Consider the following 13643-nt stretch of genomic DNA (forward strand, 5'->3'; position numbering starts at 1 on the left):
CTTCCTAAGGCTGACCATAAAAATCAAAATTCTATCCCCTTAATTTCCTAGAATCCTATACTTTGTATCACATTCACCTAAGTGTTTAATGTTTTCTGAATGAGCAATGAAGAATGAATACATAGATGGGTAAACAGTTCCCAGCCACTGAGGGGTGGGCAAAGGAGATGAAAACAGTAAAAACACTACAAAACACAGACCTAGAAGGGCAAAACCTTTAGCCTACTAAGATTTAAGTCATTCTCCCCCAAAACTTAAATCACAGAAGTGGACATTTAGCAGTATTGGTAGTGATACCAATTCTGCCACCTGTTAAATGTGTAAATTTAAAATTACTCTGACCTTGAGTAATTTACTTCTTTCAGCCTCAGTTGTAAGTATTAAATTATATAATGTAAAGAAACAGTCCATACAAAATGTAAAGAGATATGAACATCCCAGTTCTGAACATGTAGAAGTTTTTTTTCTAAAATATTATTTCTTCATATAAAACAGAGCTGACTCTTCAGAAAAATAATCCAAAGGCTATAAAATTACTATCAAAACAAAACATTCTCAAGATTTACTAATTTTACAAGACAAATAGCTTAATAACTTCTCTCAATCCTTATAATCAGATCTAGGCCTGACTAGAAAAAAAATTAAGATGTTATATGTATTTTCCCCCTACACTGTCAATAATGAATAAATCAACTGACTATGTAAACTATGATTTAACAGTAAATAAAAATTTATGTCAGCATAAAAGCATATAGGGAAATATGATATAATAAATATTTCAAATACATGAAATTTAGAAATAAAGTCCCACTGAATATTCCCTAATACCCATTTAAGAGACCCTTTTTAGTAAATACCAACCTTAGTTCCTTTCATTAAGTTATGAATAGGCTGAAGAAGTGCCTCAACCACAGTGTTGTTATACAAGCATTCAATTGCACATTCTTTCTGATCACAGAGTATCTGAAGAACTTCAGTCACCATACTTGCAGGAGAGTAATTATCTGACAAAATAATAGTTCTCTTAGAAATTAGAACTTTAAACATTAAGAACTTAATATAGTTTATTTATGAGTTAGCCATTGCTGTTCCAAAAAGATCAACATGAAAGTTAAATAGTTAAAAACAAACAAACAATTACCCAACTCAATGCCCAAAGGATGATGTATTGCCAAATCATAACCTGAAACCTAAGGGAAGATGAATTAGCTTAATATATCCTCAAGTTAATTTTAAAGAAGTGAATGACAAATCTGAATTCTGAGAAACAACAGAAGATCATCTGCTATTTGACATTAAATCACTGCTTAACAGTAAGGACGTGGTATGAAACAAATTTACAACTTTTCTCCTCCCAGCAAACATTTACTTGTATTCACTTTTTCTTTTTCTTAAAATATGCATTCAAGTGTTCATCCTGGTAGAAAATTAGAGTAAAACATAATCACCAAAAATGCAAAAAGGGGAGAAAATTCCTCAAATACTAATATACTACTACTTATACATATTACCATAAAACCAGTAAAATGAATGAGCACTGTAAAGATTCTCCTTTAAAATATGTACAAAAAACACAAATATATATAAATCTAACAAATGGAATAGTCACTAAAGTGAGTATGATATTTTTTGGTTTCATAAATCAATATATTTTCAGGTTATTTGACCTAATATACTCACAAAATACTGTTTTACAAGAAAGTAAGGAACCAAAAGTTAACGGCATAAGGTTTTAAGACAGACTATTAAAAGTAATACCAAAATTCTTAATTTATGTTACAATATTCTTTCTTCCCTGAACACACTAAGACTTCAAGTCAACACTTAACAAAAAGAAATGAAAAGTGACCGTTTTCAATCAGTTCCAGACCCTGCTTGCAATGAGAGATATTATTGATGAGCATACAGCCATTTATTCATTCATTCTTTTATCTACTTACCAGTGCCTACTATGTGTCAGACATTGTGCTAGGCACTGTAGACATGCATAACTAAGACAAAAAATAGAAAAAAAAAAGTCCACTAGATGGTAAATCAAGCCACTGACAAGTAATTATAAGAAGGAACATTTTTAACATAAAAGAAACACAGTATGTTGTAGGAGCACTAAGCAGGGGGACCTAAGCTACATCTTTATAACACGGAAATGCTATAAAGGCAGAAAGAAGTTTGAGAGCCACTGTTAAGACTAATAAGCTGGTATAACTGCATAAATGAAACATACTAATTAATTGGTAGCTGCATTTAGCACTAACATATATGGCCAAAATTTGTTTTCCCTTTGATTAACTTGAACTCAGAATTTTGCAGCATTTCTACGGTAACTTCCAGGCTTAGAACATTGACTAAGAGTCGTTTTATTGAAAAATGAAGTTTTTGTTTTTGCTCTATTCTTTAATAAGAGAAGATCTGAAGTTTTAAATGTGACCTAAAACAAGCAGGCTGATCAAAACATCAGAAAAGTCCTTTATAGGACAGAAAACAGCAAAGAAGAACACATTAGTACCTATCAATCAAACTTCCTTTAATAGCATTTCTTAAAATGACATTAAAATTCTCAGCAAAATTGATCCTACATAAGAAGGAAATAAATTAGGAATATCTTAAAACATCAATAAACAAAATTAGATTTCATGGTTTACTCCAAGATCAATGCGATTTGTTATGAATAATACTGCATCTTAGGAAACCTCTTTACCAAACTAGGTCAGTCACTCAAAACATCTAGACAACAGAATATTAAGTATTTTTAGATATTTCTATTACTCTATTTAAAATAGAAGCAGAATTACCTAGATGTGCAGCAGATGTCATCTTTGGACAACTTGGTGAGTAATAGATAAGTTGGGTAAACAAAACCACAAGATCTGTAAGGGATACTAAATCTTCAAAAAGGAGAAAGAAAAAGATTATTTTCTAGTATATATTTACAACTTAAAAAAATTTAACTGAGTTTCCCATCCTCCTAAATTTTCAGAGATTGTGGTAAAATCAGTGAGAAGCGGGCTAGAACCCAAGACAGAAGACTCCAGAAAAACAAACTGCCTAATCTGTTTTGTCTAATGGCAAGTTAAAAGATGGCAAGGAAAATAATACAGTAGGTGCTATGTGAAGTTTTACCATTGATGTTGGACCAGTCACTTAATATAAACCTACCATAGGAAGATCTTCAATCTGATCAGGACTATGAATTTATTAGGAATGAGAAAATTCAGCTTAATGTGTTAGTGCAGCCAACTTATCTATATAGAACTGTGAAACAGGTGTCAAGCTTTTTCTAGTAAATATTTTAGGCTTAGTGGCCAAAGTGTTTCTGGTTCTGTTACAAATATGAAATTCTGATGTTGTAGCACTAAAGTAGCCACAGATAATCTGCAAATGAACAATTATGGTAATTTTCCAATAAGACTTTGCATCAAAATTTTAATTTCACAGGTCACAAAATATTCTTGTAAGAATATAGAAACCATTCTTAACTCATGAGCCATACAAAACAGTACTAGACTTGGCCCATGGGCTGTAATTCACCAAGCCCTGATGCAGAATCATTACCTAAAGATTCTAGTGAAAACACACGTAAAACTTAAATGCTGACATACACTAATACAATAGAATAGAGCTCTCAAAACTGAATTTTGAGATGGCCTGTGACATTTGATAGGCCAAAAAGTCGATGTTAAAAGTCAACATAAAGTGCTAAATTATAGATGACAAACATATAAACTTCAGTTAAATACCTACAATAACATCACAGATTGTTTATTAATCTATTTCTGTAAAGTTCAATAATAACCCATAAAAATGGCAGCTCTTATCTTGAAAGTCCATTCTCTAAGTGCTCATTTATGCCTCGAGTTACACGTCCACAGAATATACAAGTACATAAAACAGTTTCTGTCAAGGAGCTCACAGCCAACATAACCAAGGAGAAAAACTTAAGTAAAACAACTAGAGAACAGTACAGAAGTGTTCAAAGTGAAGATACTCCATAACAGAATTGGCAAACAATAGCATTTATGGCCTAATTTTATAAGGCTTGCAAGCTAAAAATGTTTTGTTTTGTTTTACACTTTTCAAGGTACTTAAAGTGTGTCAAGGATCCCCAAACCATGCCCAAATTCAGTGATTTGCTAGGAGGACTCAATATATAGTTGTACTGCCAGCTACAATTTATCACAACAAAAGGATACAAAGCAAAAATGCATGAGGTGAAGTCCAAAACAAACCATGTGCAAACATACAAGGGTCTTCTCCCAGTGGAGTCACACAAAATACACTTAATACTTCCAACAACAAACTGTGACAACACATGTGAAATGCTGGCTACCAAGAAGCTCCCTAGAGACTCAGTGCCCTCTCCCAAGCTTTCCACGGGGGCTGATGACGTAAGCACCTTCTGTGTAGCACATACCAGGATTCCAGACTCCCAGAATGACAGCAAATATTCAGCATGAACTATACTACGTGTACAAAGCGTTTACGTAGGCACAGTGGACCACCCTTAACAGTGCTGGGAACAGTGACAAATCCAAGTTCCCACATGCCAGCTAGAGTGAAACCTTGCAAGAAGGTCTTCCTAAGGATAGAGTCTCAGGCATGCTGTGATCATTATTTTGCACAAATGAGCAAGTGTATAAACAAATATACAGGATATTCAACAAAGACAGTATGTGGCTCACAAAACCAAAAATATTTGCTATCTGGCACATTATAGAAAAAGTTTGCTGATCTCTTGACTATATTCCTAGTATAAAGTTTTAAAGGAGGCAAAATAATAGCATGTGCTGAAGTTGATGGAGAAAGCTTTAAAAATAGAGCTTAGGGTAACATAGTAATATATCAAATGGTACAGGGCTTTGCAGTTTATAGAACAGTATTGTGGAGGTGCCTGGGTGGCTCAGTCAGTTGAGTGCCTGACTCTTGGTTTCAGCTCAGATCTTGATTTCCCAGGTGGTGGGATCGAGCCCTGCATTGGGCTCTGTGCTGAGCATGGAGCCTGTTTGGGATATTCCCTCCCTCCCTGCTCCTCTCCTCTCCCCAATTTGTGCTCATGCTTACTCGCTGTCTCTAAAATAAAACAAAAACACAAATACAGTATTCTGAAAACTCATCTCTGACCATCACAAAAATTGTATGAGCTCAGCATCACTGATATTATTCCATTTTTATAGAGTAAAAAAACAATGGTTATATGATTTTCCCCAAAGGTCACAGCCAGTTTATAAGAGAACTATAATTTAAATGAGGTCTTCTAGTTCTGAATCCAGATCTGGATTGTTCAGTACATCTAGGATTTTGAAAGACAGGGGGAAATAAGGGAAGCAATAAAGGCCGAATAGAAAAAACTATAATGTAAGGAAAAGCACATACTGAAAAAAGGAATTGTAACACTTAAAGGTGTACAAGCCATCAGTAGACTAAAAGCCATGTTGCTACACACCCTAGAAGACACCATGCAAAATCTCCAAATCTTCAGCAATTCATAGCTCAACCACCTTACCAGCTAAACATATTTGTTTCTCCTAACTGTACATACCTTTTCTATTCTTCAGCTTTATAGGAAATAGCCGTCTGCCTTGTGTATAGATCAATAATCTTCCTAAAAGGCACAGTGAGTGAATGAAATAAATATATTGTAATTCTTGTCCTGAGTAGTAGAAGGTTTTCTGTTTGTTCCCTTAAAAGAGAAGCAAACAAATACATTTATTTTAATGTATTTTTTAGATAGTACCTATCTTCATTCCCTTCTGAACATTAAACAGGGTTGCAGTCTATAATGAAGACTCTGATGGTATAAAAAAAAAAAAAGTTAATTATCTTTCCTAAGATCCTATAACACCTAAATCTCTGGGGAAAAGCATTCATCACAAATGTAAGCTCATGAAAGTGTAACATGCATACAGTGTTCATTCCAAAATAGCATAGGATTGTCAGAGTTATCACCTGTTATCAAGAGGAACTTCAAAAACAAGAAAGGGAGAAAGTCATTAGAAAATATCACTGTTTAAATTCTACCAATTAAAAGTTAATACTATGAAGACTATTTATAACCATGTTAGTAAATAAAATTAGCATCTGTAAAATATATACACCTAAAATATATCATTCATTCATTCATCCATCCACACATTCAAGATCTCCTCAGTATCTGTTTTATATAAGACCTCGAACTATCTGATGTCAAAGAACAGTAAGAAACATGAAACTGGGCTTCCAATTCAGAGTACGGCAAATAGTCTAGTACGACCAGAGCTTGAGGAGGACAAGTGGCAGAGACAAGAGGCTAGCTGGTAGCAGGGCAGATCACAGAGGACTAAGCTGCAGAAGGAATATGGGTTTTATTATAGAGGCAACTGAAATGATATTAAAGGGTTGTAAGCATGAAAGCAATCAAACATGCATGTGAAAAACTAACTCTGATGATAGCATAAAAGATAGATGGAAGAAGGTAAAGGCGTGAAATAAAACTAAAAACATCATGAGCAAAAGCATCAACAACAAAAATGGAGAAGAGCAGAAAGATAAATGTATAGAAAATTAAATCAATAGGCAGGCCTTAGACAGAACTACATGTGGACTGTGAAATAACAACAAAATCCTCAAGTTACTAACTAAACATCTGTGTAGACAGTGAATTTTTATTCTATTTAAGTAATTCTAAAGGGGAAAAGAGGGAGAAACCAGTAAAGATACAGAAGAAAGTGATTTTAGTCCTTGACATTTTAACATTAAAGTGCCCATGGAGCACCCAGAGATATTCTAAGTATGATACAAGCGTATGAATTTGAAATTCAGAAAAGTGGTGGACTGAAATATCAGGGTCATCATATACATATGTAGTACTTGAAACCATGATCCCCCAAGAGAGAACAGGTAGACTAAGAGGAGGAAAACAAGAGCAAAGGGCAAGTGCTCAGAGCACCTGGGTGGCTCAGTTGGTTAAGCGTCCGACTTTGGCTCAAGTCATGAACTCAAGGTTCGTGGATTCGAGCCCCATGTTGGGCTCTGTGCTGACAGCTCAGAGCCTGGAGCCTGCTTTGGATTCTGTCTCCCTCTCTCTCTGTTCCTCCCTCGCTCTCTCTCAAAAGTGAATAAACATTAAAAAAAAAAAAAAAAAAAGCAAAGGGCAAAACCCTTGTGGGTACAAACATACCAAAAAAAAGAGGCTTTCTAGTGAAATTATGATTCCTCACAACGATGAGAAAATATAAGAAAGAATGGTTGAAAAGTAAATAGGAGGTAAAGAAATGGGGCCTGGATATATTTAGGATACTTAGAAGAGTTTTCTCTGCAGGGAAGCAGGGAAGTAAGATACAGGTGAACTGGTTCAGGTTTCTATTTGAAAGATACATAAGCAGGTTCAGAGCATGCAGGGGAAGGTACCAACAAAAAGGGAGACACAGTAACAAGCGAAGCAATGTCCCCTTTCTAAAACAGGAACAAAACCCCAAAGAACATCAGAGAGGAATAAAATCAAGAACAAAGATCAATCTGGAAAAGAATACTTCTTCAGTGCAGCCCAAAGAAAGGGAATATTGATAAGGACATATAAACATGCATTGTATGCTTAGAAGAAGGACATCTGGGGAATTCATCTCTGTAAAGTTCTGCTTTTCTTAGTGAAGTGGGATGCAAGGTCTCCTCTTGAGAGAAAAGTAGGCCAGAGCAGAGCAGGGCCCATGATAAAACTGGCAAAAGCTTGCAATAACTATTATGGACACTGCAGAAAGAAAATCTAAGAGGATGCAATAAACATAGTAGCTATGGTTAGAAAAGTATGTATGTGCACTAATTATATCACTAATGCTGTCTGCTCAATTTCCTGAAGACCAAAGAAGATGAAAGACAGAACTGATCTAAAGACAAGCAACTGCAGACAAGAAACTCAGAGAAAAGAGCAAGGATTTTGAAAGAAATGGTGGGAGCGGGTGGGACATGAAGCATCCCAGGTCTTCACTAGATAGGGAAGAGAGTAAATTCATGATGTCCTGGTAGATAGTAGGGAGAGAAAAAAAAAAAAAGCCCTAGAGTATTTTAATACCAAGAAATTTTTTAAATACATAAATTTAAAAGGAGAGAGGTTTATAGAAACTTATCTTTTTCCTTCTCTTGAAGAATAAATTCTAGCTCCTGTACTTCCTCCTCTAGTACAAAATGCTAGTTTTTGAAACCCACTAATTACAGGTCTTTGACCATTTTTTCTTGCTTGAGTTATAGAATTTACCTGAAGATAAAAAAATAAGATCTTCATATTCTCAGAGTACTATCTGCTTAGAGAAGCAACATAAGAGAATGATAAAAGATTAACAGAAGTGTATAGACATTGGTATGCAGAAAAATCTGACTATAAAAGAATATTCACTTTATTCCTGAGATGAGATTCAATAGAGCAATTAAGGCCAGATTATGAAACATCTAGGGCATTTTAACTTTTTAAATTATTTTTATTTTTGTAATTTACATCCAAATTAGTTGGCATTTAGTGCAACAATGATTTCAGGAGTAGATTCCTTAATGCCCCTTACCCATTTAGCCCTTTCCCCCTCCCACAACCCCTCCAGTAACTCTCTGTTCTCCATATTTAAGAGTCTCTTATGTTTTGTCCCCTTCCCAGTTTTTCTATTATTTTTGCTTCCCTTCCTTTACGTTCATCTGTTCTGTGTCTTAAAGTCCTCATATGAGTGAAGTCTTATAATGTTGGTCTTTCTCTAATTTTGCTTAGCATAATACACATCTAGGGTATTTTATAGCTCAGACAGAGGATAAGCAGAGAGGAATCACAGGGTGGGTTATCTAATAATAAAACAATATTTTACAGAAATGTTCCTCCTCCTAAAATACATAAGGACAAATAAATTACTACTATACCAGAGGAAAGAATAAGCAGTATATTATTGCAGTGTAACAGACTAGGACATATATATACTCTAGCATAAGTTGAAGAACTTCAGATAAGAAGTTCTTATCTGAAGAACATCGATAACAGCTCCACATTGGAAATTAAAATTATCATTGTGATGTAGTTTTTAAATTTGTGAAAATATTTTATATTAGCAGAAGTGGTCTAATTTACTATGCTACTAACCATTAAAAATAAGTTACTAAGCTACTAAGCTAAGAGGTCATTTTTAAAAGTATGTAACAGAAAAAAACAATACTTACCACAATGCTTTGAATGACCCAAAATCTCATCGATTTGCATGGCCTCACACAACTCAAAGTACTGAACACACTGCTGAACTGCTGTAGTTATCTAATAAAATAATAACTTATTAATTCTAGAAATTTGTAGCCCCCAATTTCAAGTAGTAAAAAAAAAAAAGTTAATCAAGGTTATAAAAATATGCTGAGAAAAATATTTAACAGAAGTATTTAAAATAATACTTTTCCAGTCCACAGAAGCTCAACTTCCCCACTTACATTTTAAGTATGGCATCATTCCGGAAAACACCAAAAATACTTGAAGACCAACAATATTGCTATAATGTCAGTGTAAATGGACAAAGATAGATACATACTTCATAGTGAGAGATGCAAAAGTTCTGTGACTATGACTTTAAGAACACTCTTGCCAATACCCCTTACAGGTATTGCCTTTGAGACTTGTCTTCCTATCACACCAGCAAAATATGAACTAGATCAAGCCTTCACTTCCATCTCGGATACCAGCACTGATGAAAACTGATAAAGAAAAATCTTATAATTCAAAGAACAATGATAACAGAAAATGATTTCCAGCCTGTACTGTACCCAGTCATTCTCCTAGGAGTCTCCATTCTACCTCCTTCTCCCATTCTCCCCACATAAACTTTTTCAAATCCCCTCCCCTTTCCCCTGGATGTACCCACTTCCAGTACATGTCCTCTCATTCTAGTTCTCAAAATGGAGGCCACCATGAGATAAGGAGTAATAATTGTTACACTGGCAATAAAGAGATTGTTGATGACCCTGAAAAGATCAGTTTCATGAGAGTTTGGGGAATAAGCCAACCTGTAATGGAAAAAAAAAAAAAAAAGAAAAAAGAACGAACAAAGTAGAGGCAGTTAGTATAACTTTCATTTTCAGGAAGGCTGGCTGTAAAGAAGGAATAAAAAAAATATAGCAACCTTTGGTGTACAAATTAGAGTCAACACTGAATTCTTTTTCAAGTTAGAAGGGTATGATCATGCTTAGATGTTATTGGAAGAAGCCAGCAGAGAAGAAGAGTTTGACTATACAGGAGAGACAGAGGAGAGTGGATAGAAAAAATGTATCTAAGAGACAAGCAGACAGAACCTAAGGGGAAGGAAGGACTGAGTTTTCAATGGGAAAAAAGATGAAGATTGTGTGGACAGAGGCAAGTTCATAGTTGTGGTGTCAATGAATTGATGGATTTCCCAGTCACATTTGTATGGCCTCAGTTTTATGCAGAAAGGAGTTAATATGGCAGGACTTCCATTGTAAGAAATGCCTGCTTGCAAAGTTGGACCCTGACTCCATCCGGGAGGTTATCTCAAGAGGAAATTCCAAGAACTGATAAGAAGGGCTCTCTGTACCTAAATAGTGTGTACAAACAATGAGATTTATGCTCAACACCTGCTCTCCTTCTGGGAGTCTGAAATCCTGATATATGCTAGGCAAAAGATACCTACATGATCAATCCCCAATTTAAAAAAAAGGGGTTGGGGGCAGAGTCTTTAATGAGTGTCTCTGGAGGACATTTCACATGAGCTATTATAATGATGCTGGATGAATTAAGTGGAGTCACATCAGGACTCCACTGTGGGGGACAGAGCAAGAACTCTTGGAAGCTTAAGGTTGGTATCCTCCAGACTTCACCCAAAGCTCCTTTTCCCTATGTCAATTTCTTTGCATACTTTTTCTGTTACAATCATAGCTGAGAGTACAACTATACGTTGAGTCCTACTAGTCCTCCAGGATATCATCAAATCTGAGGGGTGGTCTTGTGGACCTCCTCCGATATCTATCTGTCTTATCTAAATCAAACTTTAGAGATCCAGATCAAAATGAAACTGCCTCTTGAAAATCTCGATCTCAAACTTGTATAAAATCTAAAGTTTTACCTTTCCCCAAATTCTTCCTATTTTCCTCCTCCTGTGTTACTTCTCTTAATGAATGATATTAATCACTCAATGAAGTCCTTACCCATCCCCTATTTTAAAAAACAAGTCCTCTAAACCCTATATTCTAAAAATAACAGTACTTGGGGTGCCTGGTGGCTCAGTCAGTTAAGCATCTGACTCTTGATTTCAGCTCGGGTCACGATCTCATGGTTCCTGAGTTTGAGCCGTGCATCGGGCTCTGGGCTCACAGCATGTAGCTTGCTTGGGATTCTTTTGTCTCTCTCTTTCTGCCCCTCTTCCTCCTCTTTCTGCCCCTCTTCCTCCTCTTCCTGCCCCTCTTCTTCCTCTTCCTGCCCCTCTTCCTCCCCTCCTCCTCCTCCTCCTTCTTCTCCCTCTCTCTCAAAAATAAATGTAAAAAAAATAAAAAATAAAAATAAAAACAATAGTACTCCCGAGTCCATATATTTAACCCAATTCATGCTGCCACAGCCTAAACTCATATTTCGTTCATCTTTTGCTTGGATGAATCTTCTTCGTCTTTTTGCGTCAACATTTCTCTATCTTCATCTAGCACCTTCAACCCATTTTCAAAATTTTCCAAAGCCCTAATATAATGTCACTTGAGTACTTAACCTATCAGTGGCTCTAATATAAAAGCCAATCTCCTAAATTTGACATGTTATATAGAAAAACTAAGATCAGACATTAGTTTCATTCTTCTTGGATACCTCCATCCCAGCCATACACACATGCACAAACACAGAAATACATCTACCTCTGTAAAACTCAGTCACCAAAAGTCAATTCAACATATGACCAATGACCAATTAATCAAAAGCAAATGCACTCAAAACCTCACTAAATCAACACAGTTAAAGCTGAAACACTGTGAACAGACATTTACAACAAACTCAACACTTGTACTTCTAAAAGGAAAACGACTAAAGATTTCCCTTAAATAGGTCTATTTTTATGGAATTACACACTGCCCCAGGCATGAGTACATCAACTGTCACAGTCCCAATTTAAAATATCCAAGCGATTTTCAAACAACATCATTACTTAAATTAGCATCCAGAGAACCAACTTTCAGGAAATTTCCTGTGTCCAGTCACAAAATATGTAGAGTTTCTAAATGTGCTTTGTGTTTTCCTAAGCCTAAGCCTTTAAACATGCTATTCTGCCGCCCTGACATATTTTCCTGCCACAACCTTAACCACACCCCTTCTCTTTTCCAGGATAACACCTACTCATTAAGAACAAAAAATTTCCACATAATCCTAGTAAAAAGCTGATTGTTCCACAAATAATAAACATCATAACCGAATTTAAATTTATTTAGCAAATTGATGACAAATCTATATAACCCACGATAACAGGTATCTGGAATAACAAGTTTAAAACCTTGTAAATCAATACATGTCAACACATCTGAAAAATATATTTCTGAAATCCAACCCATCAGTGTTAGCCCCTTGCTGCTGCAAAATGAGCTAACAAGAGACACACTCCAGGAAATATGTTTGGTCAGCAACAATCTCACCTGAGCTGCCATCCTTCCACTGCTGGTATGAACTACTCTCACCTCTGAAAGTCTACCAATTTCTGAGTTCTAAGCTTTCCCCAAAACCTTGGAAGATTAAAAATCTGCTTTGCCTAACTTAAGCAATAAATTTGCCTTTATGTGTTATTTCAGATATTCAACAGCAGTCTTAATCCTTGACAATTCTAGTGCTTCCATGCAGATTACCTTGAAGGCTCACACTTGGTGGCATTCTACGGGATCCCCAGATAAAGAATGTTCACTGGGCCCCCCTGAGTCCCAAACTCTGATAGTCCTTCAGATCTATGACTATGTGAGTTGGCCTCAACAATCTGAGCTCAGACTTGCTTCATTGAGTATTCATTGCTAAATTATTTGTTATCTTAAGATTTATGACATAAGTCTTTATAGAAAGTAGCTTTTGTTTTGCAGGGGCACCATTTGGTAAATATTTATGCTATTAACCAGCTTATTCTTCTGTGTTTGCTTTACTTTTGTTATTTACACAGTCTTAACTCCTGTTTTATTTTGGTTTATCTTGCATCTACTGAATATACAAAAGACTGTTCCATAGAGAACAGAAGGAGGGATAGTCTAAGAAGTCTCTAATCCAGTGAATCAAATCCAAGCCAGCCCTGAGATTCCTGGCTACCAGCAACAAATTCATGCAAAAGCAACTAGTCAAATTGCCTTGGGAATCCTACAAAAATTTCAAAAGGATACTCCAACTTGTCAATTCATGTAACTGGTCGTATATAGTTCTCACTAGCTTCTGCTTTATCAGAACCTGAGACATCATTCATAAACTTTTGGGCAAAAGTGTGTTTCATGTTTGTCTAAATTTAAGCTTCAACCTCCTTCTGATAGAACTCCTACTTCCTGGATGAACTTATTCTTACAATCCTAGCTCTTACACAGACCCTGGTAAACAGGAACAACCAAAAATGACTTACAACAATACCAGTATGAGTAATTTCTGACATGACAAAATAAATACTTCAGAGCAGCTCTAAAATAGGAGACAAAAGAGCAAAACC

At 35.6% G+C, this 13643-nt stretch overlaps 1 protein-coding gene across 8 annotated transcripts in view; it reads right to left on the reverse strand.

Annotated features, from left to right (window-relative positions):
• TBC1D32 (TBC1 domain family member 32) overlaps positions 1–13643 on the reverse strand; it is a 204315-nt gene that overhangs the window by 145026 nt on the left and 45646 nt on the right. For 7 of the 8 annotated variants that reach the window (XM_045057969.1, XM_011282635.4, XM_045057970.1 and 4 more), the window contains 4 exons: positions 9163–9253; positions 5537–5677; positions 2793–2885; positions 862–1004 (listed from right to left, as the gene is read on the reverse strand). In XM_045057969.1, the coding sequence (XP_044913904.1) occupies positions 862–1004; positions 2793–2885; positions 5537–5677; positions 9163–9253 (468 nt within the window). The remainder of the gene's footprint in view (positions 1–861; positions 1005–2792; positions 2886–5536; positions 5678–9162; positions 9254–13643) is intronic. The other variant, XM_045057971.1, reaches the window with a different exon arrangement.

This window comes from Felis catus, chromosome B2 (genome assembly GCF_018350175.1).
Source record: "Felis catus isolate Fca126 chromosome B2, F.catus_Fca126_mat1.0, whole genome shotgun sequence".
Classification (NCBI taxonomy): Eukaryota; Metazoa; Chordata; class Mammalia; order Carnivora; family Felidae; genus Felis; species Felis catus.